The 26,773-nt window shown below is 34.4% G+C and overlaps 1 protein-coding gene across 6 annotated transcripts; it reads right to left on the reverse strand.

Annotated features, from left to right (window-relative positions):
- Positions 1-930: 930 nt before the first annotated feature.
- LOC116290031 (forkhead box protein N3) lies at positions 931-25,243 on the reverse strand. 6 transcript variants are annotated; one of them, XM_031697001.2, is made up of 8 exons: positions 25,019-25,243; positions 13,668-13,738; positions 6,247-6,818; positions 5,454-5,587; positions 5,043-5,068; positions 4,815-4,925; positions 4,397-4,532; positions 931-4,323 (listed from the first exon to the last, which is right to left on the reverse strand). In XM_031697001.2, exons 3-8 carry the CDS (start codon positions 6,811-6,813, stop codon positions 3,897-3,899), a joined length of 1,401 nt encoding a protein of 466 aa, XP_031552861.1. In that variant the 5' UTR covers positions 6,814-6,818; positions 13,668-13,738; positions 25,019-25,243; the 3' UTR covers positions 931-3,896. The 6 variants fall into 6 exon arrangements, with proteins under 6 accessions (XP_031552861.1, XP_031552864.1, XP_031552859.1 ...); XM_031697004.2 differs by lacking the exon at positions 25,019-25,243 and adding an exon at positions 13,878-14,068 and having other exon boundaries at positions 931-4,320; XM_031696999.2 differs by lacking the exon at positions 25,019-25,243 and adding an exon at positions 13,878-14,067.
- Between the last annotated feature and the right edge of the window lie 1,530 nt (positions 25,244-26,773).

The following is a 26,773-nucleotide window of genomic DNA, read 5'->3' on the forward strand; positions in this document are numbered from 1 at the left end:
CCTTTGCATCGAAGCGAGACGAAAGGTGAATAGAGACATGTGAACAATTTTCCAAGGTATTAAAAAATATCTCTGTCATTGCAAGCTCACCGTTCGTCTCGTTTCGATGCAAAGGCACGGCTACCCTTTTAAAGATGGCGCAGAGAACTGTGAAGGGGACAATTGTAATACTTGTATAGAAAATCTAAACATACTCTAAATACACTCTGAACATGCGCAAAAGGGAACATGGAGATGAGTCTGATTCGAGGATCAAACATTTAACATTTTCAACTATCCATCTATGTGCGGGATATGTTATGACACATCACACAATTGCGCAGCACCTTATATTTCGGCATTTAGCAAAGCTAGTATCCTCGTAAACCAAGGTGGGCCTTGAAGAATAAGAGCGAGATTTTCAGGCTTCTGGTACTTTTTTGATTATCGCTTTTTTAACGCAACTGCGATATTTCTCCGTTCGTGAGCTTCTGGTACCAAAAATAGATGTTTATGCGACAAGAAGCGGCCGAAAACGCAGCATGTAATGCATGACCGTGTGGTCCATATCTGACCTCATAGGCCGCGAAAACCATTAAGTCGTAGATTTACATAGCAAATGCACGAAAAAATTCATATTACGCATTGCAAGGGATTAATACGCAGTGCGCTGTTAGATTTTCATTGGTTCATTGGGTGGCTTTTCAATAATGCTTTACGATCGATCCCTTTGTGCCGCTATCCATGCAACACAGAAAGTGTTTCAATTTTTGACGATCTAATTCATAAAATCCTGCGTTCTTGTGGCTGTACCGAGAAATATTTCTTGCTGACCGGAACATCACCAGGAGAATAGCAGGCCATCGGAGAAGATCCCATTGGAATATAAATTGCTTACGAGACCTTTTCTGTCACCCACCTTTGGTCAACAACAGCTGATTTCACACAAAATTTAGCTTGACCTTTTTTATTTACATCGATTTAGTAATCTAATGAATAAGGTAACAATGTTTTATCTAGTCATTACATAATCACTTATCATCTAGGTTTTTGGCCATATCTCTTTTACAAAATATGAATGAAAAAATTCCCATTTTTTTCTATTTCTTCGGTGTATGAATAAAGCTCACTTGGTAAGGTATTTAATTTGAACTTTACCAAAATAGACTGCAAAAATAAATTTTCAACTGATACTATCTAGTTAAAAGGACATTTGACTATCTCGAAGATTTCTTTCTTTTATTCAGGCTGTATGGCCGTAAATAAAACAATAAGCACAGATATGCATGAACCTAGACTGCTTATCTATACTAAATAATTGGTCCAACAAGAGTTCATTTTCCACCAGACATGTTTGGATGGCATACGTGAATTTCAGTCGAAGTAACTGATAGCGCTATGTTTCTGCGGCCCAGATGCAGCGGGTTAAAATGTTTGGGCTGCTTACAAAGCTCCAACTGTGTTTATTGAATGTTTTGATCGAATGGAAGTCAAAATCCCGACGTTAGAAGCTGCCCTAGCCTGCGTTGCATCCGGAATTTTCTTCGTAAAGCTGCCTGGAGGTCGCAGAAACATTGTGATAGCTATATTAGATCGACGCTATCAATATCTTGTATTTAAGATAAGAGCTGATTGCTAAAACATATGTTAGGAATGGAAATTTAGTGGACCCCAAGTGTACACCATCCAATATGGCGGAATATGATCACGTGATTTGTTCGTTCTTTTGCCTCTTGGCCGTCAGAAGATTACTTATCTGTGCTTATTAATTTATCTTATCGATTTATCTGGTATATATAAATTCTAAATCATTGGTATCAAAATCTTATATTCAAGTTAAATAAACTGGGAGAACGACAAAGCTACTGAAAGGTCTTCTTGAAAGCGGATGAGCTGGTTAAAAACTGAGCTTTTTAGTTGGTGTTTGAAACCTAATGACATACATGGATGATTCCATTGGATTACAAGCTGAAAGTAATCTTCCTTTTATATGTATTTCGAAAGAGAACTTTAACAAGACAAAATCGATTAAGAAGATTCATGTTCAGAGGCCGTTCATAATTTCCTTTTTACGTTGACCTATGTTTCTTGACCAAAACAACACAAATGTATTTCGTGTGCGTGCGATGCATTGTATAGTGGCCCTGTTTTGACGCGTAGTCTAAAATGCCAAATGCTCCGCTACGCGGTGATGCCGGAAAAACCATGTCTCCACCCTCTCTTCTACGAATTCTAAATAAATTATGAACGGCCACCGCTTAACGCACAATCATGATTGTATTTATATGTAGATTGATCGCATTCTTTACTGATTTTTACCAAAGAAATATAATTACAGCGAGACAGTTCAATTGTTCTTTTAAATAGTTTCCTTAATATTGAATTATTTACAGACTTCAGCGGTCATTGTCAATGGAACTTGCTCTTCACGCAAGCAAAATATCAAAAATGTATTTCCTGAAAAGGTAATCGACTTATTTGGCTTTGATTTGTTGGCACCATTTTTCCTACTAGCAAAAGTGCCTGTCAAGTGCGCTTTAAATTGTCATCCCTGGCCTTCTCGTAAGAGGCTCTGGGTGTTGCCTACTACATAAGTGATCTCCTAAACCCATTAGGGAAAATATAAATGATTTTGAAACTTTGAAATAATTTTTGAAATTAAGAATGAAAATTATAAACTAGGAAATTGCTAGGTCTTTTTGTTTCAGGAAAAATGATACTAATTTGTTTTTAATGCAAACTTTTAGGTTGCAAGCCTTCAGTAAAAACTTGTCTAGCTTAGAGACGATTAAGAATGTTATTATACATGTTCTTATACATGTACTTTTAATGGTAAAATTCAGAGTGTTATGTGAGGTCAGCGGTGGTCACCATTTTCCCGCCACTGGATCTATCGGACAGCGCGCATGCCCTCGGTTCACATGAAAGAAGGATTTATTCTTTTCATTCAAGTTATACAAACTCTCCTTATTTTTCCTGCTAAATGAAACAACTTTAATGGCCTTTACATACCAACGGATTCGCAAGGAAACTGTAAGTATCCCCACTTATGTAATAGGAACAAAATTGAATTTTAACTAGAGTTTTAGCAGCAAAATACGACGACTACTCCGCTTCGCTTATTTCTCACTGTCTTTTTAAAGCTTGCAACTCCAATGAAGTTTGCCTTTGGAATAATATTTTTGTCATTGTGCTTTTGATTCTAATAAAAAGAGCTTAATCTTTTAAAAAATTAATCTTACATGATCTTATTTGAGGATTAAATATTTACTCTTTTGAATAACCTTGCATTTCTTTTATAATCTATTGTGAACTTTAACAATATATTCTCTATAAACAGACCTACCATAGGACCGTAACTTAATGTATATAACCAGTGGCCCAAGGTCATGATTTTTAACTTCAACTTATTGCTTTTTGCAATAATAAATTGTATATATTGAAAAGTGAATTTTCTTCTAAACAGTATTTCCATCAAATCTCTTATAAAGATTTGCTTGTATATCTGAATTTCTATTTTTTTGCTACATTTTTCTTTTAATTATAAAACATTAAATGTTTTCAGTTTTTATAATATGATTTTTAAAAGAAAAATAAAGAGGACTGTAACCGAAATTTTAATCATCAAAAATTTCTTTTTAAATTTTTTGGGCATCTTTTGGACTGCTGATGCAATAGTTTTCAGTATATTTTGCTTACGTGGTTACCTCATTTTTGGAATTGAACCTTTGAGATAGAAAATAACATATAAATAATTCTTGATATTACTTCAAAGAGAATAAACTTGAATTACTGCACTTCTCGGCAAAGAGCTCTGCTCAGTATCATAGAAGTCTATGAGATAATGTTGTTATTCTGGCAATTTCCATACCTAAACTTTAGCCTTGAGAAGTGACCTCGTTAATTGCCAGAAACTGCTAACTTGAAGCCCTGACACAAGATGGGGACTGTGTAACAACTGGACTAGAAGATTTTGATCCTTCTTTTGAGCTTACTATGCTACAAGCTGAGTTAGCAAGGCTCAATAATGCATCAGCACCAGCATAGTCACTAAGCTTCTCTTCTTTGCTTTTTTTGTTTTTTCTTCGGTTTGGATTATTCTTTGTAATGTTCTTGCCATCAAATTCATCTTCAAATCCCTGACCACAACCACTATCACTAAGTTCATCTTGCTTGATAACTTTTTTCATATTCTCTTCAATATCACTGTCCTCATTTTCATCTGATTCTGAGTTGTGATCAAATTCAAATTCACCATCGAGGGATGAGTCGGGAGAAATATTGCAGCCTTTGAGTTTGGATGCCTCTATTAGCCTCCCCATTGATGATGACAGACCATATCTTCTAAAAATACAAAAAAATCCTTAAAATTAGTGAGAAACTTAGTATTGACACATGGCAGTTTATAAACGTGTACCTTTTATAGTGAAAGTCCTTTACCATGGTTGGTATACCAGAAAATGAACCTCTGTGTTTATAGAAATATGCTTTAGCTCTTTTTACCAGAGAGTCTTCTTCAGATGCCGAGGGCGGACATGACTGGCATCTTACAACTGTTAATATGAAAGCAATCACTATTAAAGTTATACTTTAACAAGCAAGTTTCATTAAAGTTACTGCAGTTTTCCTTATTCTGTGAATTCGGTAGTTGCGAGCTGCACGCTGAAATTTGGTTTTTCGCTGCTGTCAATCAAAAATAATTGGTCAGTCAAGCCGCCTTAAACAAGGTGAATACTGTGCAAATGAGACTTAAGTCATAAAATCCAGCAATATTCACCAAATGAGAAAAGGGAAGGGACTATTCTAACACAATGCTTATGAGATCTAAAACCTACTTTCAGCTGCTCTTATTTCAGGAGGGGTTGCAATTAGACACATAGTAGCAACTGCTTCTGCTTCTGCATCGGGATCAACATCACTTGAATTGGCATCATACTTGCTATTGCCTATAGAAAAAATTCAATGAAAACCAATTAGATGATTATAACTAAGGAGTAGGAACCTTTATAGTAATATCATTATCACATCCAATGACCTAGTAAGTAATTTTCTTTCCTACTTACCATTGATGCCTTTCAGAGCATAAGATCTAAAAAAAAAATATACAAAGTTGTTTTGTTAAATTCAATTTGCTAACATTCAAAAGAATTTCCCTTCATAGCAGATGAAATAAGAGTGGTTTACATATAAGTGGGAAACATAGGGTACTGAATTACAGTGCATGTACGTCTTTATAAAATGCCATAAAATCGAAATGGCTTGAACACATTGTCTTCAATTAATTCATCCAACCATAACCCCATGGTTACGGCTTTGATAAGATATGGTACAGATACAGTACAGCCACAGATTACCCATCCTGTTTCCCACTCAGATGAAAACTGGTCTATATAAGAACTGCAGTGGCTTCTGCCTGTTATTCAAAATAGTTTTTACATAAATATAAAAGTAAATAGTAGGTCACATGTACTCACTCATTTTGAGGTGAAGGTGGAGGAGTAGAGATCAGATGGTGGAAAGAATTGTATGAAGGTGTTTTTCTCAGAGCTTGGAGAAGGTTTGGCCTGTAGTCAGGATCAACAGTCCATAATGAACCCTTACCGACATTCTAGAAAAAACATCATTCAATATAACAACATCAATAACAAGAAAGATAATATCTTCAAGACAAGTTTATGTAGAATAAGTGGATATACTAATAAGCACTTGTATTTAGCCAAGAGTCTAAAAAGTAAGCTAGATGGTTCATCAAATAATTCAAATATTAAGGCCTTGAGGATTTGACTTTTCACGTTGTGACTTGTGAAATAACATACTTCCTCAGTGGTTAAGATATTTTTTCAACACCTACTGTATAGTTAATTCTCTAAATCCTATATTTACCACATAGGAGGTCTGCATTCAATAAAACTCTGATCAACTTTTAATATTGCTAATTCAGAGGTACTGTAGCAGTGGTCAAGGGTCATGATGATTGATTAGGGAGAATGTCTGGGTGAGAGTAGTCTTCAGAATGATTTATGTGTCTGGTGACTGCTACCCAATTTCAACTTATAAGCCAGAATTTTTCTTAATTAAAGCAGACAACCAAAAACTAGTGATACTTTTCATTTATGAAAATTTACATCATGTTTATTAGTCAAGATGAGAGGGCTTTAATTTGTTCAATGAGTCTTCATGGTGCTAGCTATACTCATCTGTGTCAACCAATATTCATCTAAATGTGCCAGATACTGGATTATAAATAGAAAAACAACTAATACTTACTTGTACACCACCTTTGAATTTGTCTACTTTCTTAAAACACTTGTTGAGGGACAAATTATGTCGCACAGAGTTCTTCCATCCAAGTCGTGCATCTCTGAAGTATGGAAATCTATCCATTATCCAGTTATAGATATCCTTAACTGGCAATCTCTTGTTTGGGGACTCTTCGATTGCCATGAAAATTAATGAAGAAAAGGAATATGGAGGCTTGGAAGGACTCTTCTGCTTGTTAGAAAAGTTATCACCATTTGTGGAGCCATTATGTGCAGCACCTGAATCAAGTTCATTGGGGAATTCACTCCCATTTTCTCTTTGAGGTGACATAGGAGGGACAGATGATCCAACATCAAACCCTCGCAACACATCATTACGGCTTAGCCAATTTAGACTTGTCAAGTCATTATCTGCATCCTTCACAGTCCTGATTGCTCCAAAGCAGCTGCTACTCAAGTTCTCTTTTTCATTTCCTAATTCTGTTTCTAAAGAAGGACCATTGACAGACCGGCTTAAATAAGGTCCTTGACTTAGCCGGGTCTTCACAATGTCAGACTTGCGAATTGGGGGCATTGTATCTGGAAAAAATAAAAATGTATTAGTCAGGTACTCAACATTGTACACAGAATTTTAATTTGCTGGATATTTTAGATTATCAAGTTTAGGATTATTGACGATAGCACTTTACTTACTATGTCAACATAGAGAAATTGAAAAAAATAGAAAGACAAAACAGTCTTACTTAATCTTATAAATTCTAGTAAGAATATTATTTAACTGAACATAAAAATCTGTTAAAAAAAGTCAATTAACCCTATAGTTATTCCCCACTGGATAGCTACACACTCGGAGATAACACCATCTTAAACATATTCATTTAACATACTAACCACAAGTTTTATAACACAAAAATAAACAATTTCTGAGTATCAGTTATAGTTTGCTATAATAGTCACTCATAAGTAGATTTTACAAAAGATATGGCAGTTTTGTCTTGTATGATTTTTTTCTTGTCAGAAATTTTCCACTCAAAAACAGTATTACTTTTTGTCTACATCAAAAGCATAATAAATAGTCACACTTTGTTAAGTGAAGTCTGCGAAGTAAATATCTCCAGAAAATATAATATTCAATTACTACTTACTTCTAGCAATAAAAACTGATGTACAGCAATAATAAAGTCTGTAAGACATTAGTTAAGGAAGCCATATAATAAAGTTTTTCAAAATGCTATGTTTTTCATTTGTCATGTAATGGCACCTGTCTTTACTGGTTTCATGTCTTGAAGCTGTCTTACATCTATAACTGTTTGGTTTCTAGGGGAAACAGGAATTACAATTCAACAATTCTACTCCATAGCAACAGCTGCTTGCCTTAGCTTAGTTGATCACTGATTAAAAGAAGACCAAATGAGTTTAGGAAGAAAGCTAAACAGCTTGGACTCTTGAATATTCTATTCGCAAAATTTGGGATAACAAAGAGAGCCACTAATTTTGATTTTAAAATGCTCTTTACTTAACTCTTCTTTGATATTTAGTTTTTTAACTAAGTCTTGATTGGAAACAAAAAGTTTTAAAAATGATAGAAACAGAAAATATACAACAAATATCTGTCTAATGAAAAATATTTGATTTCTAAGTATACAAAAACATAAAAAAACTAGTTTGATGTCTTATTTGGGAAAAGAATCATTTTCTAAATGCTAGATATTTATGATTGTTTTTCAACTTCCTGTATAAAAACTACAAAAACTGCTGTTTGAAACCAAAACATTGCAAATTTTATAGTAGAGTTGATAATCAAAATATACAAAAACAGGTACGGTTGAAAGTGTCAAGAAACTGTCAGCATAATTTACACAGATGTGCTAACACACATGGTTACATTGTGAGTTAAAACAGATAGTTAATGCTAGAGTTCTTTAGGAACAATCACCTTTTGCATATAGGCAGGAAACAATGAAATCACATCTTTATAATGTCAGAAACTAAGTTTGAAACCTTGAAGACAACCATTTTGGCAATCATTCCTTATACGTATATAGCATAGTTTTTTTAAGGAGGTGCACAGGCATTGTTTGCACACAACCATTCTAAGCATAAGTTTGGTGCATGCAAGCTCATCTGATGATGTCATTCAAATTTATCGATGGACAAAATATCAAGAAAACCCATTTTTCACTTCCTTATAACAAAATATCTTGGAAACCAATTGGGTGACCCCATTTTTCTTTGTCTTAAAATTATTAAGATACTACCAAAATCTACAACATATGCAAATCTAAAAAATTCTGATTGTTTTAATTCAGAAATGTTAAAGAAAGTCACATTTGATGGCCATGAATTTGCTTTCTGCATTTCTTTGATGTTTTAGATTTTTTTCAATGTGTTTCTTTAATACCTAAGGTAACTCTATAGTGCACGTTTTTTTCCTTTATGAATATCAACATTAAGCAAAAATTTAAAACTTTAATTGTAACTTTATTTGCCTACCTCCTCAATGTTTTAAAAACTAAGAAAGGCCTAATTTTGTTTTATGTTTTCAATGCTCTTTGTTTTTTCTGTTTTCAAATTTAATAAATTAATATTAAAATTCAGATGAGAACTCGTTTATATTAGCTGTGGTTCGGTTGCCTTGGTTACTTGTTCACCAAATGCGTATAAATACATCTTTCTGATAATTATAAAGTTAAAACAGATTTATCTGCGAAAAAATATTTAAACTATATATGAATTCTCATAAATTTGATAAGATGAAAGTAATGTTTCAAAAGATAAACATTTAAGTAAATTTTTCTTGTTGCATGCCAAGGAAAATAACTATAAGCTGGACAAAGGGCCATTTACATAATATCTATTTCCTAAAAAGGGCTAAAAAATAGACATTATATCATTTATGAATTTGTAACTAGTTCAAATATCAAGAAAATAGTTGTATCCTAGTGATAATTAAAAACCACTTGGCTTAGGTCATTGTTGATGTATTTGTAATGAGAAATTCTTATCCAATGCTAGGCCCGCATAAGGAATAACACTCATTATAGACCTTGATCATGCATTAATGGCCCACTTCAATTTATTCCTTCTTAGACTTGTAGAAAGCAAGATACTGCATAATTAAACAAATTGGAAGTCATATCTGATTTTAGCAATCATTTCGTACTCTGATATGACATGTATGTTCAACAAGTTAAAAGCATCCCAAATCCAATTATTACACTAAACGAAAAAGAAAACAAGTGAATAATTTATGTAATAGCTAATCATTTGGAAAAAACAAGTAACATATTCAAATAATCTCTTTCAAACATGTTTGATCATGAAACACATATTCTTCATAAAACTGTATTGGAACATATGGCATAAAGATTCTATAATAATTCCACTTTCAAATTTTCCCTATCAACTCCACATGCTTTTTTAACAGCTTTCTTCCATCCACTAGAAATTATTCAAACATTCTACACTTACCTTTTGTTAATTTGTGGTAAAGATTAGTACACACATACACCTATTGCTAGCTTTTGGTGGTCTGAGAGTTAATACCTCAACATATGGTAAACACATAACTTCAGCATGAGATAAAATCTTTTGAAGCTCAAGCAGTAGTATGGCAATCCAACAGAGAACCAAAAACTACAATTTTCTACACAATTCTGAACAAACAACAATATTTTATAAACCAAAGCCTCTTATCACATGCTACCCTTGATCATTATCCAGCTGTAAACTAAAAGATATGAAAAATTCATGATGATCTTAATGCATATGGTAAGAAGCTCAAAATAACATTGGTATCCATAGTAACCTTAGGGTGGGCTAAAGGTAAAACCTATTATGCTAGAGAATATTTATCTGATCTTTGAGGTCTGATTTTAACTTTGTTGATATTAATTTTTTTGAAAAGTTAGAAAGTTGACAGTGATGCTCTGGTGAAAACATATCCAATTGACATGTAGATATATATGTTTTTGAAAGTTGTCCAATTTAACTTGATATCTTTTTACTTGTACTAATTTTAAAACCTATTACATTTATCAACTTTCACTGAGTGGAATTAAGGTAAACTTCCAAGTAAAGTTTATCTATATTTTTACTGTTTTTCCCACTTATTCATTCTAGTTTTTCCCCTTATAACTGACATGAAATTAATTCTAAAACACTATCTTTGGAAATCATATTACTGCTCATTTTTAATTAAAAAAATTCAAAATAAAATATATGTTGGCTTTATGAGTAAAATATAACAAAAACATTAAAACATCTGCAAAGAAACTTTGAAATAATAATGTTCCTTTAAATGACAAGACTAATTAAAACTATAATTTTCTAAAGAGCTTTGACTGACACAACCAATATATTGTATTTGAAAAGAATGCACCATAAATTATAAATGATTAATATTTATATGGATTATGGTTTTCCCCTCTTATGAGATAAAAAACTAACATGCATTATTAAATGTTTATTATGTTTGTATAAATATGCACATTTACTCAATGGTCTTGTAAACAACTCGTAAACAATGATTGTCAAGTTTTGACCTCGTAAGTAAAGTATTGAAAACTTTACCCATGTAAAAAAAATGGTATCTACTTGGTTGGAAGCCAATGGAGTGCATTTGCTAGATAAGGAAACTCATTAGCTGTTGATTCAATATCAGCATATACAATTTCTTCCAAGCAGAATTTTTTGTAGCACATGTACACCATGTGCAACCTTCTCACAATAGGCCTGCAATTTTTTTCTTCATCTCGGAAAGGTCTTTTGAAAAATCAAGCGTTTTTCACCCAACCCTAAAAAACCCTTGATTTGGATTGATAAACAGAACAATCACAATCCTGAATATGAATCCTAAAACTTAAATTTGCAAAAATTCATACAAAGACTTTAATAACCATTTTTAGTGTATTTATGAAAACTCTACTGATGTCCATAGCAATGAGTCATGACAACGCCAAACAAACTCTTGTAAATAACAGAAATATGACATGATAAGCTTTTGCATAAACATCTTGTGTCCAAACTCGGTCTGTCTGTGATAAAGATTTCACGTTTTTTAACAATTAAAAAGATTCTGTTCGCTGTAAACATCTTAGGCTTTGAGTAAATAGACTACTTACTATGCAGTCCGGAATTTATGTGATTTAGTGTTTATCGACCCGCGAACAGGAGAAAATAAGATCCACCGAACAGCAGAGAATTCAATTGGAACTTTTATTTGCCTCGCAACATGCAAGATTTGGCGCGAACAAAGCCATCATGCAAATAAAAGAGTCAATCGTCTCCTAGGAACTATGTAAACTCCCAACCAGTCTGTTCGTAATTAAAACTCCGGTTTCTTTCGCATTTGGTTTTAAAAGCATTCAGTATCTCGAAAAAGGCCTAAGCGTTAATCGATATGGAAGAGAATGTGGATAAAAGAAAAATTATCTCCTGGATTAGGACTAAAATCGGAAATGTTTTACACTCAAATAGATTTTAAAAGATCATTGGAAGCCATTTCAACATATTGTTTCTAGAAACCTCTGAAAATGAAATCAACAAACGCGTGTAGGACTAGAGTTAATGTTTTATATTTTTCTTTCCATTGACTGAGTAATTAAGATAGAGAAAATCCTGTTAAAATTGTCTTCCTGGAAGAAAGCAGATTTCAGAGAAATTGTGGCTAATGTTAACAGCAATTAAACTGAACGAGATATTTTAAATTAGTGTGAACAGACGAAGTCCGGCTAGCTATTAACCTAACAAGAATCAAAAAAGAGAGGGTGTTGTTTTGATTAAGGTTTCTTTTTCACTCTTTTCTTCCACTAAAAAACCCCAGCCCAGAAAACTAATTCGATGGTGTCGTTGAAAGCGAAACAATTTGACAGATCGCTTTCAGATAGCTTTATAACGAGCAAAAATCTTATATCCCCCTGCCAAATACTTTTGTAAATCCCATTCTTCCAATAATGACTGAGTTATTGGACACAACTACAAAATCTCTCTTAACTGTGAAGGCTAATAAAGGACTACTTTTAGAGTCTAACAATTACTCGAATGTAAACAGAGCTGGGCCATAACGGAGATTCGTCACACTCCACGTGCACTCCATACAAGGCTTTAGAATGGCTTCTTTCAACTATCACAATAGACCGATCTCGATAAGTGTATATCGCAAGGTCCAAATTTAGCAACCAGATCAGGTTGCGAATTTAAAATTCTCTTCCGAGAAAATTCACAGTGCAAAAGGGCATATGGTGTTGTATAGAATTTCATGAAAACCAAAATAGAGTGGTTCTAAAGTGTAATTTCTTACATCATAATCAAATGTTAAAAATCGTTGCCGTGAATATTCCGACTCGAAACGTGGTTCATCATTAATTCATTCGCATTTAAAATCTTTTTCATATTTCTTTGACATTGCGACTGATCGAGTGGCAAACTTCAAAAGTTACACTTCCTTTTCAACATAGATTTCAAAAGAAAGTGAAATAGTGAAATACAGGGCTGAAGCGAACGAATATGTAGGGGCAGAACTGACGACGGCACTCAAAGCATGAGTGATTCGAGGTGTTTTAGAAACAGTTCGTATTTATGGCAAAATTGAATAGCGTTGCCCACAGGGTAAAGAAATAAAAGGTTTATTCAAAACATTTTAAAAAAAGCTGAGCACCAGGCTGATTCAAGTTAAAACAGATATCAATTCGATGTTTTCGAAAGGGTTTGATTTTCTAAGTCGTGTGATGGTTGCATTTATATCTGTTCAATTGAAAGACACAATTATTTTTTTAGATGACAATAAATCTAATAAGAATACAATAAATCGCCATAATATTCTATGTATTCTTCGCTATCCCCAAGGGTCAAAATATTCTTCCAAGGAAAGTACTTTTTTGGGTTGAATTTAAAATTCACGAGTTTGGTTGTTATGCCGACATGAACGCGAACCAGAAGGAAAATATTAAATCACACTTTCTACATCAAAAATTCGAAAACAACGTGCTCTCGTTAAATGAACGCACATGTTGTCACACAAAGGAGAACGTGTAGAGTAGTTCTTATGGGCTTAATTTGCTTCTTTTCTAAATCAAAACTGGCTTCAATCTAGCATACGTTCGTTCTCAGAGATTTGATATTGCAAAGCTTTTCAAATCAGCAGTGCGAACTTCATTGGTACATGAACAAGCACAACAACCGTGGGCAGTGACACAACAGTACTACCAATTTTATATCGAGTCCTTGTGATTATTTACTTCGTGAGACAGCGCTATCACCTTCACGTCTAAACTCTCTAGTAACCCTCAGTAAAAAACATTATTTCACATTCGTCTTCAAGTACCCGCTGTATCCCTCACCATTTCAACAACAACATGCAACGTGGCTTAGGTTTTACGCCTATTCACACACTGATCATATGACAAGAATAAAAATATATTTGCTTACCAAAATTATTAAATGCTTCTTTTCAATGCATAGTTCTTCATCTTTCCACGTCTGTGGTACTGGAGAAAATACTGCTGAAACAGAGAGAGGAACAGCAGTGAATTACCACACTGCAAAACAAGAGAAGGCAACTGAAACAAGTCTACCTTCGAATCTAAAGGCAAAATGACGACATCGTAATAAATGTATCAGTTTAAGGGCCTAATTTACCCCTGATGAAGGCTAGAATATTCGCAGTTCTTGTCAGAATTGTAGTTTGAACCTCTACCAATAACACGGGCGATATTTGATGCAAACACGACTCGATAGCGCTAACAGCCTCAAATTAGAAAGTAAACGTAAGGAAATGAAATGGTGCTCTTTCCAAAAGAAGGCTCCAACTGGCGTGGGAGGGCGGTTACCATAGCAACGTCAAGCTTAAGTCACGTTTCTATAGAAATAAGCGTCCAAAATCTTTTGCCGCCAAATTTGCAAATTTCGAATATTGGACTGATGTGACGAAAATAAACCACAACTCACGAACAGATAGTAAGACTATTTAATCCCATACTGATTTTTGATAAAGTAAAAACATGATTTGACAAACGTTTGAAGGTTCTAATTTTCAGTGTAAGTCGTCACATTTTTTGATATAGCACACGCTGAGCTCGTAAACGAAAGACAAAATTAACCGTTGGTATGTATAAGGGTGGTCTTTAGTCAACGTTGGTCATGCTGTTTCATATTTTATCCTAACAAAAGTACGAGGAATAAATTTTACGCAAGACTTTCTGTGGAACGCATCAGTAATTCCTTTTAGGTCCTCTGAATGATGTTATTTCAACGGTCGTTTTCTCTTTCGTTATCAAACAAATCAAAATCATTTTTAACTGAAATGAAAAAGCCGACAAAGAATTTTTCGTACATTGATAAAAAAGACTTGAAAAACGAAAAAGATGAAAAGCAGAATCGAATAAACTGTACCGAAACGTACAGCAGTTCTATGGCCAATATTCAGACAGGCAAGCCATCTTTGGAAATTTATTCAATACCATCACTAGAATGTTTTAAATTTTTGATGAATGGTTTCGATTTTGTTGACCAAAGCTGAAACCGGCTTGCTTTTTAAATTCACCCCCATAAGCTGCGGTTCTGGTATCTTAAGATAGACTAAAAATTCGCTAAATGTACAAAGTATCCAAACCACATGTTTCTGTTATTGTCTTCTATAAGTCATAACACCACCTGCATGACAAAGCCATTATAAACTTACAACTAGTTATTGCTAGTTCGTGCAAAAATGCTGCTGTTTCTATGGCAAAGAGACGCAAGTCCGAAACTTTCGTACCAAACAAAGTTCCGAACGAATAATTTTGCATGAACCGCTTAAAAACGTCTGACGCGCAATTATATATTTTCTTGTTTTTTTTTTAAAGACGTTTTTTTAAGGCTTTATTTTGAAAAACAACTGGCATGAACCAGTTTGACAAAATAAAATAAAACATGTAGATGGCTTGCGCGCAATAAGTTTCATCACTTAACTTAAGAAAAGACGTGTTATATAATTTCCATTGTAATCAATAATACCAAATAGGCTTGCTACACTGATTATTGATAGAATATAACTAATAGTTTCAATCATCAATGCCAATACATTACTGAACTGAGAAGCATAAATGACAACTTGCCCTTAAAGAAGCAAAGGAAGTGCTTCTAAAACCCCACATATTCAGAGCAAAAAATAATTAGTGGTAATTTTAACGACTTTCCTTGTTTATGTGTCCAAATTTCAAACAATCAAATTCCAACTTGCTTCGTTTTATTTTACATTTTGCCTAAGGGTATGATTGAGTGAGTCACATTAATATTCTACACCGCAACCCACTGGCTTATCGTGAAGAGCATTTTGTTCAAAATTTTTGTCTTCGCCAACTAAGCAAGGAAACAGTCCATTAGATTTGAACTCAAATGCACAGGCCGAGAGTTGTTGTTTTACATCGCTAAAATGCTTTTTATCTTTGTCAAAATATTTTTTTTTGAAAATCGTGTTTGTTACTCGCGTGATACGAAATTGGCACACATCGAATGTAAATTCGGTGAAATCTTTTGAAACAATCAACAGAATCCTTTTTTTCGCTACGATAGGTTGCGTCGTTTTCTCAGCAGTCACCATGCAACACGAATTCTTTGAGGCGTGGAGGAACATCACGAATAATCTAAGTAATGGCCAAATGGGAAAATATATAGCCGATCTGAAATATAAGCGCGTCAAGTAATAGAAAACCTTCACTTGATATTCCTTTATGTAAAGAAACTAAGCTATTTTAAGCATATAATTCGTACAAATTATATTCTTATGTTTAAAAAGCAGTTGAGCGTTGTTTACGAATGAAGGCCAAGGGAATGACGTCTCGGATAATACTGGCCCTTTCGACCGATACTTTATGACTCTCGTTGCAGACAATCAGTTAACTTTGGCTACACACCGTTGATCTTTTTGTCTTTTCTTTTTTAATCACAGCAGACTAGCTAGCCCTTGAAAACAACAAACTTTGCTAATGGCATTCAAAAATCAAGCTGTCTCAACTCTTCATGGGTGTGTTGGATGATTCATAATTTATCCGCTCTGTATGTGCTTCAATGGATGTTGAGCTTCAACATCATCACCTACGCTTATTAAAAATACAGTTCTTATCAAACAAGAAGGCTTTTCATAAGCATCCTTCACTGTGTTATTCACTTTTGAAGTTTTATATTTCATTTAATGGGTTTCAAAGAAGGCGACGTTATGGCTGAGAGCAGCAATGCATATCTTTCTCTCCAGTAGCTTGACCATTCTAGACCCTTCTATTTTAATAAGCTCATTTGACCATATCTTCAAGCAAACAAGCTCAGTTCCTTTAGCTAGGAACCGTATCAAGTTGGACTGGACAAAATTGCGATAATTAAAGTTTAACTTTTGAGTGTGTTTCTGCCGGAGTAGCTAGCTAACTACTACCGGATTCCGTTTACTTTTAAATCTCATTTAACTCATTCCTAAAGCAGTTAACGATTGACAAAAATTGAATTTTTTTTTCACCTCGAGCCAGGTCTAGTACCTTAATATGCTTTGTGTCAGTAAAAGGTTCTTTCTTTTTCGTTTTAGGAAAAGGCTTGACATTCAGAACGGTTTGATCAAAAATAAACATTTGTAACTTCGAAAGAATGTAAAAACTTCCTTCCTTCGATGGAAGTGAAATGCCTTTGAGCATGATCACTTACGCATAGGAATGACTCATCAATATTGATCGCAATAAGAAAAACGATAATTATCATTAATACTAACAGAAAAGCATTACTAGTAAGTCAGAAATCTCGTCTATAGTAAGCTAGAGTGACGGACTAGTTTGAATCATAGTTAATAGTAACTATGTTTGAATGAAGTGAAGTGAAAGCGAGTGAACATTCCAGTGAAATAGTTGTGTTGAGCTATTACACTTACACATGACATGCTATTCAATTCTATTCCCACTGATTTATTACGATTAGTCAAAATGCTCTCTTTTCCTCTGAGTACACAAGACCACATTTTTAGTCTATCATGGGCGTAGCGCTAGCTAGCGTAGGCATGTTTACAGTTTAAATCATTGCTAGGGTAACGGCTGGTTTTAAATTTATTGACGGCCACTTTTTGCCTAGCCTGCCTTGGCATGATGATATCACTTCCAGTCTTGGCAATTATATAACTCTTTGAATCCTCTTATGTCTAATGAAAAGTGTAGACGCAATGTCGTAATTTGAAATTACCTTAATGTTTTCAATATAGAACCGCATAGCCTGGTATATACTTCGTTACCATTACTTTTTCGCATGAGTAGCAATAGTGGCAATAGAAGTAGTGGTGGTGGTAGCTGAAGTAATGCGGATAATGTTATTTAGTATTGATGATAATGGTACTGAGTGGAAGAGAAAGATATAGTAAAAGTGTTAGTGATAATGGAAGAGATAGTGGTAACGAAAGAAGAAGTGGTACTGTAATTAGTGTTAAGAAGGAGTAGTTGTGGTGGTAGTGGTAGTGGTAGTAGTAGAAGTAGTGGTAGACCAAGGAGTGGTAGTGGCAGTTGTAGTGGAACGTGGAAGCTGTTGTAATAAAAGAAGTAGCCGTTAGTTAGAAGTGGTAGTTAGTGGTAGAGGTAGAGGTAGCGGTTGCAGTGGTAGTGATAATGATAATGATAATCGGATAGTGGTAGTGGAAGAAGTAGTCGTAAAGGAAGAATTAATGGCAGTTGTTAGTGGTAGTGATATGATATGATATGATATGATAGTGGAAGGTGATATCTGCATGGTAAGATCCGCAGGGTAAGGAGCAATCGAAACTTAAGGGTTGAGAGGTAGAGGGAAGTATGTGGGTTTTGGACGACACTTTGGCCACAATCTAAAATATTTCTTAGTAAAAAATACTTAGTTAAAGGAAATCATGAGGAGTGCATTCTGTTTCATATCAATAATGATTATACAGTGATATGCACTGCTGCGGCGCTTTCTCGCTATTCAATGGATTGCTGATTCGCTGCTCCATCGTGTTTCCTCCCTCCGTAACAATCGACACGTGGTCGTATAGAGAGCTGCATGTACAGAATTTTTTGAAATGACATAGAATTTTCAATGTATAGACGGGTAGTGTGTGTAAATTTCACTGAAAAAAAGGGTCAAAAATATTTTGCCACAAATATAAATGTTCTCGCTTTCTGACCGTTCGAGAGCTGAAATCAGGTCGGCTTAACATTTTGACCAACTGTTGACGTCATATCGAGGCAGATAAGAAAACATACCACGCAAAACAATCGGAAATTTGTTAAGTTTGCAATTTTGGAGAATTACTCCGGTAGGGAGAGGGCATCAAAAATGAGTGGCTTGCCTGTAAAGACCTGTAAAGGAATAATCCACACTTAAAACCTTTCCTTTGAACCCACTATAAATTATGAACGCTTCCTTGAAAACAACATGATAGTGTTACAATGGATTCAATGTCTGGTACCTGGTCAATGACCAGTAACGTTGTATGGTGAAACCCCCGTATCAAAACCATAGATCATAATCAGTCCAGAATTTTAACATGTAAAATAAACCGCGTAACAATTTACCAACTTCTGCATGTGTTCCGATTCAGTTAGACCGAAGAAGAAAACTGTTGCTCCGTAGTTGGTTTTTTTTTTTTCTTTTTAAAAAACTTGGCATCTATTATCATTGAATCATACTTGAATCTATATGATGTGGTTATAAATAAATTCTTCACATCCAATATTCAGGCTTTTTGCATTGGTTTTCTTTTCGGTAATTTATGATAATCTACAGTTTGTGTTATATTTTTCTTCAGTATCTGAGTACGAGATCAATGAGAAAGTTAATTTACGGTGGCAATATGTTTGCGGTTATCGTAAACCATGCTTTTTTTGGCCCTCGCGCATGCGAAATAAGGTATTTATTTTAATAAACAGCGGCACCGTCGCCAAAAATGAAAATATTATTGTATAACCTGCAGCGAAATAATAACTTGGATATCAAAAATGCTTCTGTATATATCCTGTCGGAAAGTGGAATTCAACTAAGCGCTGATCATATGTGACAAATTAAAAGTTTGTTTTTCTTAGCATCAGTCGGTAGTAAAAACATGAGCGTCTGTAGATTATGCTAACTTGCCGAGTCGTCCGCAGCGAGGAGTAGAAAAACACTTAAGAATTAAAAATTCGATATTTGACTTTAATTGATTGCATGGTCTAAATATTGAATGAAAGTTATGTAAAGTAGCGTTGGGTTGTCGAAATAACTCCGCAGGACTTCTTTTTCGACAACCGCGTTTTGTGACATTTTGGCTCTCACTTCAATCGCGCGCGCTCATTCCTTTTCAAAACAAATCAAGTGTTTTATAAAAAATGTAGTTTTTTCCCTTTGCTAGTTCTGTCAATATTAATTGAAGCAAGATGAAGCTTGCTTACGATTCCATGTCTATCGTATTCAGATTATTATAGCATCAGCTGCAAGCGTGGACAGTTGCGGTACGGAAAGTCCCAATTTATAGGTGCAAGCTGGGCTAATACGACAAAAACTGTAGGTTTTTTCTCCTTACAAAAGCCATGACTGTATTTTTAAAAAACGGGAAAACATTCGCAGTCGGAGGTTTCAATGTGAATATACACGTGAAATATCACGGCTCCTTTAATTACCTCAAGGATAAACTCACAAATTGGCAGCTGTTGAAACTTAGCTCTTTCAACCGGGTTGATTCCTTTTTTTAAAAAGAATAAACAATGACTTTGAAAATGAGAATTTAAGAGGGCCACAAGAATAGTTATTGTGTAGAACACCTGTCCCTCGCGGGTTATGATAGCAAAACAAGAACTGAACGCGTGAAAGCCTTCAAATTAATCGAACAAGTCACCCGTTTGTTTGGCCTTGTTGCTTGGAAACCATTCACTATACTCACCCTATAACCAAATCAAATTTTTCACCTAAAGACTATGGTCTATAGCTTTATTTCTTTTAAGTCCAAAACCACATTCATGTATTTGACGGTCAGTATTTGACAGACAAACAGTTAATCAAACTGAATGATATTTACACAACAGAATTGTCGATAAACAATGTTTTTCAGTAGTAAATGAATGAGGCAACACTTTCATGTTTTCTTTTCTTAATAGTCGGTAGCTTTTGAATCGATTTCGATTAACCAAACCACACATCTTTGTCAGAGTATTGCTACAACTGCTTAATGACTTCATGGGTAAATAGCAAAATCCAGACGAAAACACTTAGTACAATATTCATTTACTCATTCCATGGGTCAATACTGGCTTTGGTTTCCCACGGCTTATTTTTGTGTTGCCTGTGTTAATAATAAGAGGAAGACCTTAGAAGGTTAAGCAGTATAGTCATTTATTAATGATTTCATCTGTACTTTTCACTACGCATTTAGAAATGCGTTTACTATTCCTTTTCAAGGATTACAGGGTAAATACTTGGAGATTTTTACGACTTGCGTTGATGAATGACACTACAACTGATAATCATCCCCAAGTCTCTTCTCTCGCCCTCTGAAATCTAATTTTATTTGTTTAAAAAATATTTTATCTTGATAGCCGGGCATCATTCTTTTATAGCATTTTAAAGGTATTGGAATTTTACAAGTGAATATTAATGGATGAAAGACGTGAAAATCGATTTTAAAAAAACGTGCCGAAAAATTCAAATTATTTTCGAAAATGGTAAATAACATTGAAATGAGAAATATATATTAGTTTTGAGCGACGATATTAAATTTCTATTTCTCATGCGTTGCCTAAAAGATGTCATTTTTTGTCACTTAAAACAAAACTGGTAGGAAAATTATGTTTTATAAATTTGGAAACAATAGCCACAAAAATGAAAAGAAGAAAGTGTTAGAGGATGTAGTTTATCTGCTTAGCAAATGATGATAAAAGCGAAATTTCATATCTTCTTAAGTGATAAGTAATTTATTTCCTAACGTCAGACTCGTATTGTTTACCATCTAGCTCGTTGGATCGATATCATATATGAAAACCTGTGGCTGTACCGAATTTTCTCTTCAAAATTAATCATTACATAAATGCATAATCGCAAAATAATTCAGTTTAGTTCACACTAGTTTCATTACCATTTTCTCCACATCGAGTTAAAGTTTCTGTTGATGATGCCATGGTTGTCATGGAAACATGTTGCTGTTAAAAATAGCATCCCTTCCTACATTTTGATAAGATTCACGCATTATCTTCCCAATATAAATACATATATATATGTCGCTACCAGTCTATTTATTATGTGCATGTGCATGTGCATGTGCATGTCAGCTGGGTTTTACGGATTTGAAAATGATGATTTTGTTGTTAGATCGCTTCCGCGGCACATATAATAGATAATAGTACTCTTTGATTCAAGACTCGTATTTACTATACAGTTGAAGTCGGTCTTTTGATATTGTCATATCGATTGATAAAAGAGAAGCCTCTTGTATGGAACAACACAGACATCAAAAATGGACTCGCACTGAATTTTTAAAAAATTTAGAAAATTAACGAAATAAAGATTAATAAAAAATATTTTATCATTTGTCTATAGATAAAAATTACAAATAATAATAAAAAGGAGACGATCCATTCCTTGCTCCTTGTCGGTAAATAGTCATGAAGATGAACAAGATAAGGACTAAAACTGAGATAACAAAAACATATGGTGATGATAAGGGATGCAGTGGTTGATTTGGTATCGCGGTGCGGTGAAGCAAATGTCGAATGAAACTGACTGAAATATGATGACGGTAATGCTTATTCATTGTACTACGAGTGTTATCAACTGATAAATACTTTTAATTTGAAAAGCGGCTGTTGAAAAGCAGGATCGATTTTTTAAAAAAAAAGTCAATGCAGAATGTGACAATTATTGTGATAGGAATTTTACTGTCGAAAATTACCTTCTACGGGCATTTATATCATGACAGAATAATCATTCTCGGGCTTCAGGCCAAATTCATATGCCAATTACTATGAGTGTGATAAATAACAGTAATATAATTCAATGGTGCGAAAGATTTCAAAATGCGTTTCATCAGATGTTGCGCACAGGTAATTTTGCGGCAACAAATAAGGCGCACGTCTGCATTGAGTTCTTTTTAATGTTATTGCGTAATTTTTTTCGACCTTCCTTTTAGAATTCCGAGTAATTTTCTTTTCCGTGGTTGCGCTGGATGTACTTAGTCTAATAAAATTCACAAGCTCATTACCAAACTGTCGTAAAAATTAGTTCAGTCTAATTGAAGAATTCCTAAAATTAGAGTTTAATTTCTTAAACTCAGATTAAAGCTTTCGTTTTTTAAGTAGCTGATAATGGTTGCCAAGGAGATGCAAAAACAATTATCTGGTAGGCACTCTTTTAAGATCTAGATATGTACATTACATCTAAGCCACACGGCCATTAGTCATTATGCTTCTACCTCTTTTTTTTTCTTTCTTTACTTTTGTGCGTCAATTTTAAGAAAGACAATCGTTTACAAAGTAGATTTTTACTCAAATACAGCCGAAACTCAGTTACGCCCTTTCAACGACCTCCGACTTGGCTGGTCTGTTTATAGCTGAGTTTATACCTAAACCATGGCAACGGGAAAATGTTCACCAAAGACGTACCATTCCCTCTCCTTCTATCTCACATACTGATCTATACATTGGCGATAAAACGAGATAACAAGCAAATTAGCAACAAGATTTTCTTGTTCGTACTTAGCATAATGTTAGAAATGTATACTTGTGGAGCTGAAGATAAGTAAGGTTCAATTAACCAGGGCTATAAAGGGAGATTACTCATCAAATTAAAAGCCACCATCTGTTTTGATGCCTTTACCTCCACCTCACTGGACCCGTGGGGTCTGAGAGATATGTCAAACATCATTATGTTGTTTTTCATTCAAAAGAAGCCCCAAGACGACGCTTGCGGTGATCGGAAAAAGAGTCTAAAATATATATATATGTAATTTTGTTTGTTGGGGGAGGGAAGGGCGTGATGAGGGAACGAAGAAATCGTTATTTATATTGCTTACAATATTGTAAAAGAATAGAAATATAGACAGTAAATTCATTGTCCTGATTATTCAATTTCATAAATTTCTGTTCCTGGCTTCTATATGATCTAGCCTGCTGATAATGAGCGATAACTATATATGGTGAAAATGAAATACACTAAGTTCAAAGACATAATAACCCTAGGCCGCTTCTGTTTATGTTTGTGCATATTTAAAAATTTGGTTACTTATTGGATTTTTTCATAGTTGACTCGATAAGTGTTTGCGCTAATGCCTTACTGTTGAGATGTGTCGGTGTAGATAGTATTGATATGTGATCAATTATCATGTTTCGACCAGTGAAAAGAGTAAAGTCGCTTTGAAAAACATTAGCCGGATATGAATAGTGAATAATAATAATAGTAATTAAGTATGACTAATCATTTTTAACATTGTCACTGATCAGCAGCAGTAACATCATCATCACCTGACCTTCGTCGTCGTCGTTGTTATCATCGTCATCATCCTCCACATCAGCATCGTTTAGTACTTATCGTCATCATCATCATCATTGCCAACATCGTCATCATCCCCATCACCATCGTTACTTATCATCAGTCATGATCTCCAATATAACCATGATCACAACCATCATTATCATCATCTTTATTGGTGTCGCCTTCATCGTCACCATCCGAATCACCATTGCTACCTATCGTCGTCGTCATCATCTTCATTGTCAACATCGTCATCATCCGCATCACCATCGTTACTTATCATCAGTCATTATCTCCAACATAACCATGATCACAACCATCATTATCAACATCTTTACTGGTGTCGCCTTCATCGTCATCATCCGGATCACCATTGCTACCTATCGTCGTCGTCATCATCTTCATTATCGCCAACATGACCACGATCACAACCATTATCATCATAGTATTATTGCTATCGCCTTCATCGTCATCATTCCCATTACAATTTCTACTCATCGCCAATAAATATAATAATGAAGATTCATCATCAGTATCTTTATCAATGTTTTCATGGTCACAAACGTAATCATCACCATCATCATGTAGTCGTCATTATGATAATAAAAAAATTGAAAAAGAATCATACAATCTATAACAATAATCGATAATCATAATAGTAAAGACAAAGAATAAATTCTAACAAATGATAAAACTTTTCTGAAATATTTTAACGCTTTAAAAATTTAAACTGACATTTTAACCCCGCAACCCCACAAAAAGAACTTTTCCTAAAAAACGAAACGTTAAAACTGCGCGTATTCAAAGCGTAAATAGAATTGTAGTCGACTACTGATAACTCCAGATCGCGAATTATTACTGATTATATATATTACCATTGATGCCTTTTAAATGGTCTAAAGTCATATCAAATTGCATTATCCTAAGGACAAAAACCCGACGTTCAAGTTGCATTCAAGTTACCAACCAGTTGGCTTCAGCACGCAACGACTCTGGTTACCAATGGCAACATGCGTACATGGATGGTCAAATACGTGCCATTATATCTTCGAGTTTCTACATCAGATTACAAGGTATTTAGGTCCAAGTGACAAATATTCTACAAATATCTACAGAGTAAACTATCTTTTTCTGGTGAAACGAATTATTCATAATTACGTTTGAATAGCTATTTAAAATGTCCAATTTTTTTCCATTACCGCACCCGAAATATAAAGGTACGAAACATACTTTTTTCGATTACTTAAGTAGCACATTTCTTCGGAGATTTAAATATGTAACATACTGATGCTATATTAGTGGTGTTTTCAGTGATTTTGGCAAAAGCTTACCTGTTTGATCGCGTCCCTGTTGATCACAAACCACGCATTAGAAATTCCAAGGTTTGATCAATCCGTGATTAATTAAGTATTTGGTGTACAGTTGAATGAATGACTTGGTCCAGGTGCTTTCTTTCAACTATACTTACTGGCATAAAGTTTCTTACGCTCTCCCAATAAAACGATGTTTTAGTCTCTTTTATCTCTCACCTTAAGCTAAATACACACCGCTTAACTCCTTGCGGCAGTGAATCTTACCCTTCACCTATCGCGTTGCTAAGCAACGCCATCAACATCGACCACTAACTGATTGACATAGCAAGGACGATTTGACAACTTTTCCCTGTAAATATTAAAACCCGGTAAATACAGGAACATTTGGTTGAATAATACTGATTGCATTTGGTGACATCACCTTTTAAATACCTATTCAAATTAGTCATGGTTATACTGAGTTCTGTGCTATAGTAACCCACGGAGAGGAATTCTTTTAAAACCAAATTCAAAAGAAGAAGTCAGAATTAGTCTTTCTTCATTCAGTTTAGGCTTGTCATTTTTGATCAGCTGATATAAAACTGTTTTCTTGATAGACGTTTCATTCATGCATACCATATGTTTTCACTCAATCTAGCAAAAATACCGCCGATGGCTAAAAAAAAATAATTTCCAATATTCGGCAAATTATTGCCTTCAAAAAAGGAAGCTTATGAAAGAGATCAAAGTGAGCGAAGCAAGTTCAGCACAAACGAAAATAAAAGGGTTTTGTGGGATTAAATTGACATGACCACAGCAAGTCGAGGATTAATGAGATAACCTACTGCGCATGCGTACAGGAATTTCATGTTATTTTTACCTTATCCAAGTCATCAAATCACTATTTTTAACGTTATTGTAGGTGCGTAATAGACATATCTAAGCCTGAAGAAACATACTGCCAGCCTTTAATTAATGTTCCGCGCTATCGCCATTCAGTCTACATGGTCTCGAATATGTATTCTGATAAAATAGTCTTTCAACGACTAACTTTTGCCATTATTAAACAGCTGTAGTAGTTTCCGGTCAACCGACAGTAATCTGGATAAGCTTACGTAAGTTTTAGTGGAGGGTTAAGCCGTGACAGGGCGTTGGAGTCTCTAAAGGCACGCAAGCCCGCTCCTAGTTCTCCGAAAAAATGCGATTGTTTCGTATAATCACTATATGAACAATTGACTTCTTTCGATTGTTTTGTCCTCAAGAATTTTTTTCTGGGGAACAGGGAGCCAAAAATAAGATCATTTTCTATTCTTGTGGATGGCTCACGTAAATACGTCGATCGTCAGTGTGGAATGCGGTGACTGGAATGGAATGTAAAGAAGGATTAAATGTGCTCAAAAGATCAGAATTTTCTTAGCATCAGCATGCATATACTTATTAATTTTTTAACGATTTTTTCCTTGGCGTACACGTATTAGATCAGACTACTACTTTGCGGACACTTCACCGATAAGTTCACTCTTACAAAGATAACCAATCATGATGAAGAATGAACATAAAACATTCTAACCTAAGCCAATCAGGAGCCAGCCTGATTCAGTACTAAGATGTCATGAATAAATTGTGAAATAAAATGAAATGTGAAATGAAATATTATGATTGGGTGTTCATATGATGTCACTTTCTCCTAATTGGATTTGGTTTTAACTCTACATTCAGAGTAACTTTAGATGGATTCAGTTTGAATGTCCGTACAGTTTATCATAATGGTCGAGTTAACTTGGGTAAAATATC

This window comes from Actinia tenebrosa, unplaced genomic scaffold, assembly GCF_029948245.1.
Source record: "Actinia tenebrosa isolate PJP-AT-01 unplaced genomic scaffold, QUT_ActTen_1.0 PGA_scaffold1__47_contigs__length_23844297, whole genome shotgun sequence".
NCBI classification, from domain to species: domain Eukaryota; kingdom Metazoa; phylum Cnidaria; class Anthozoa; order Actiniaria; family Actiniidae; genus Actinia; species Actinia tenebrosa.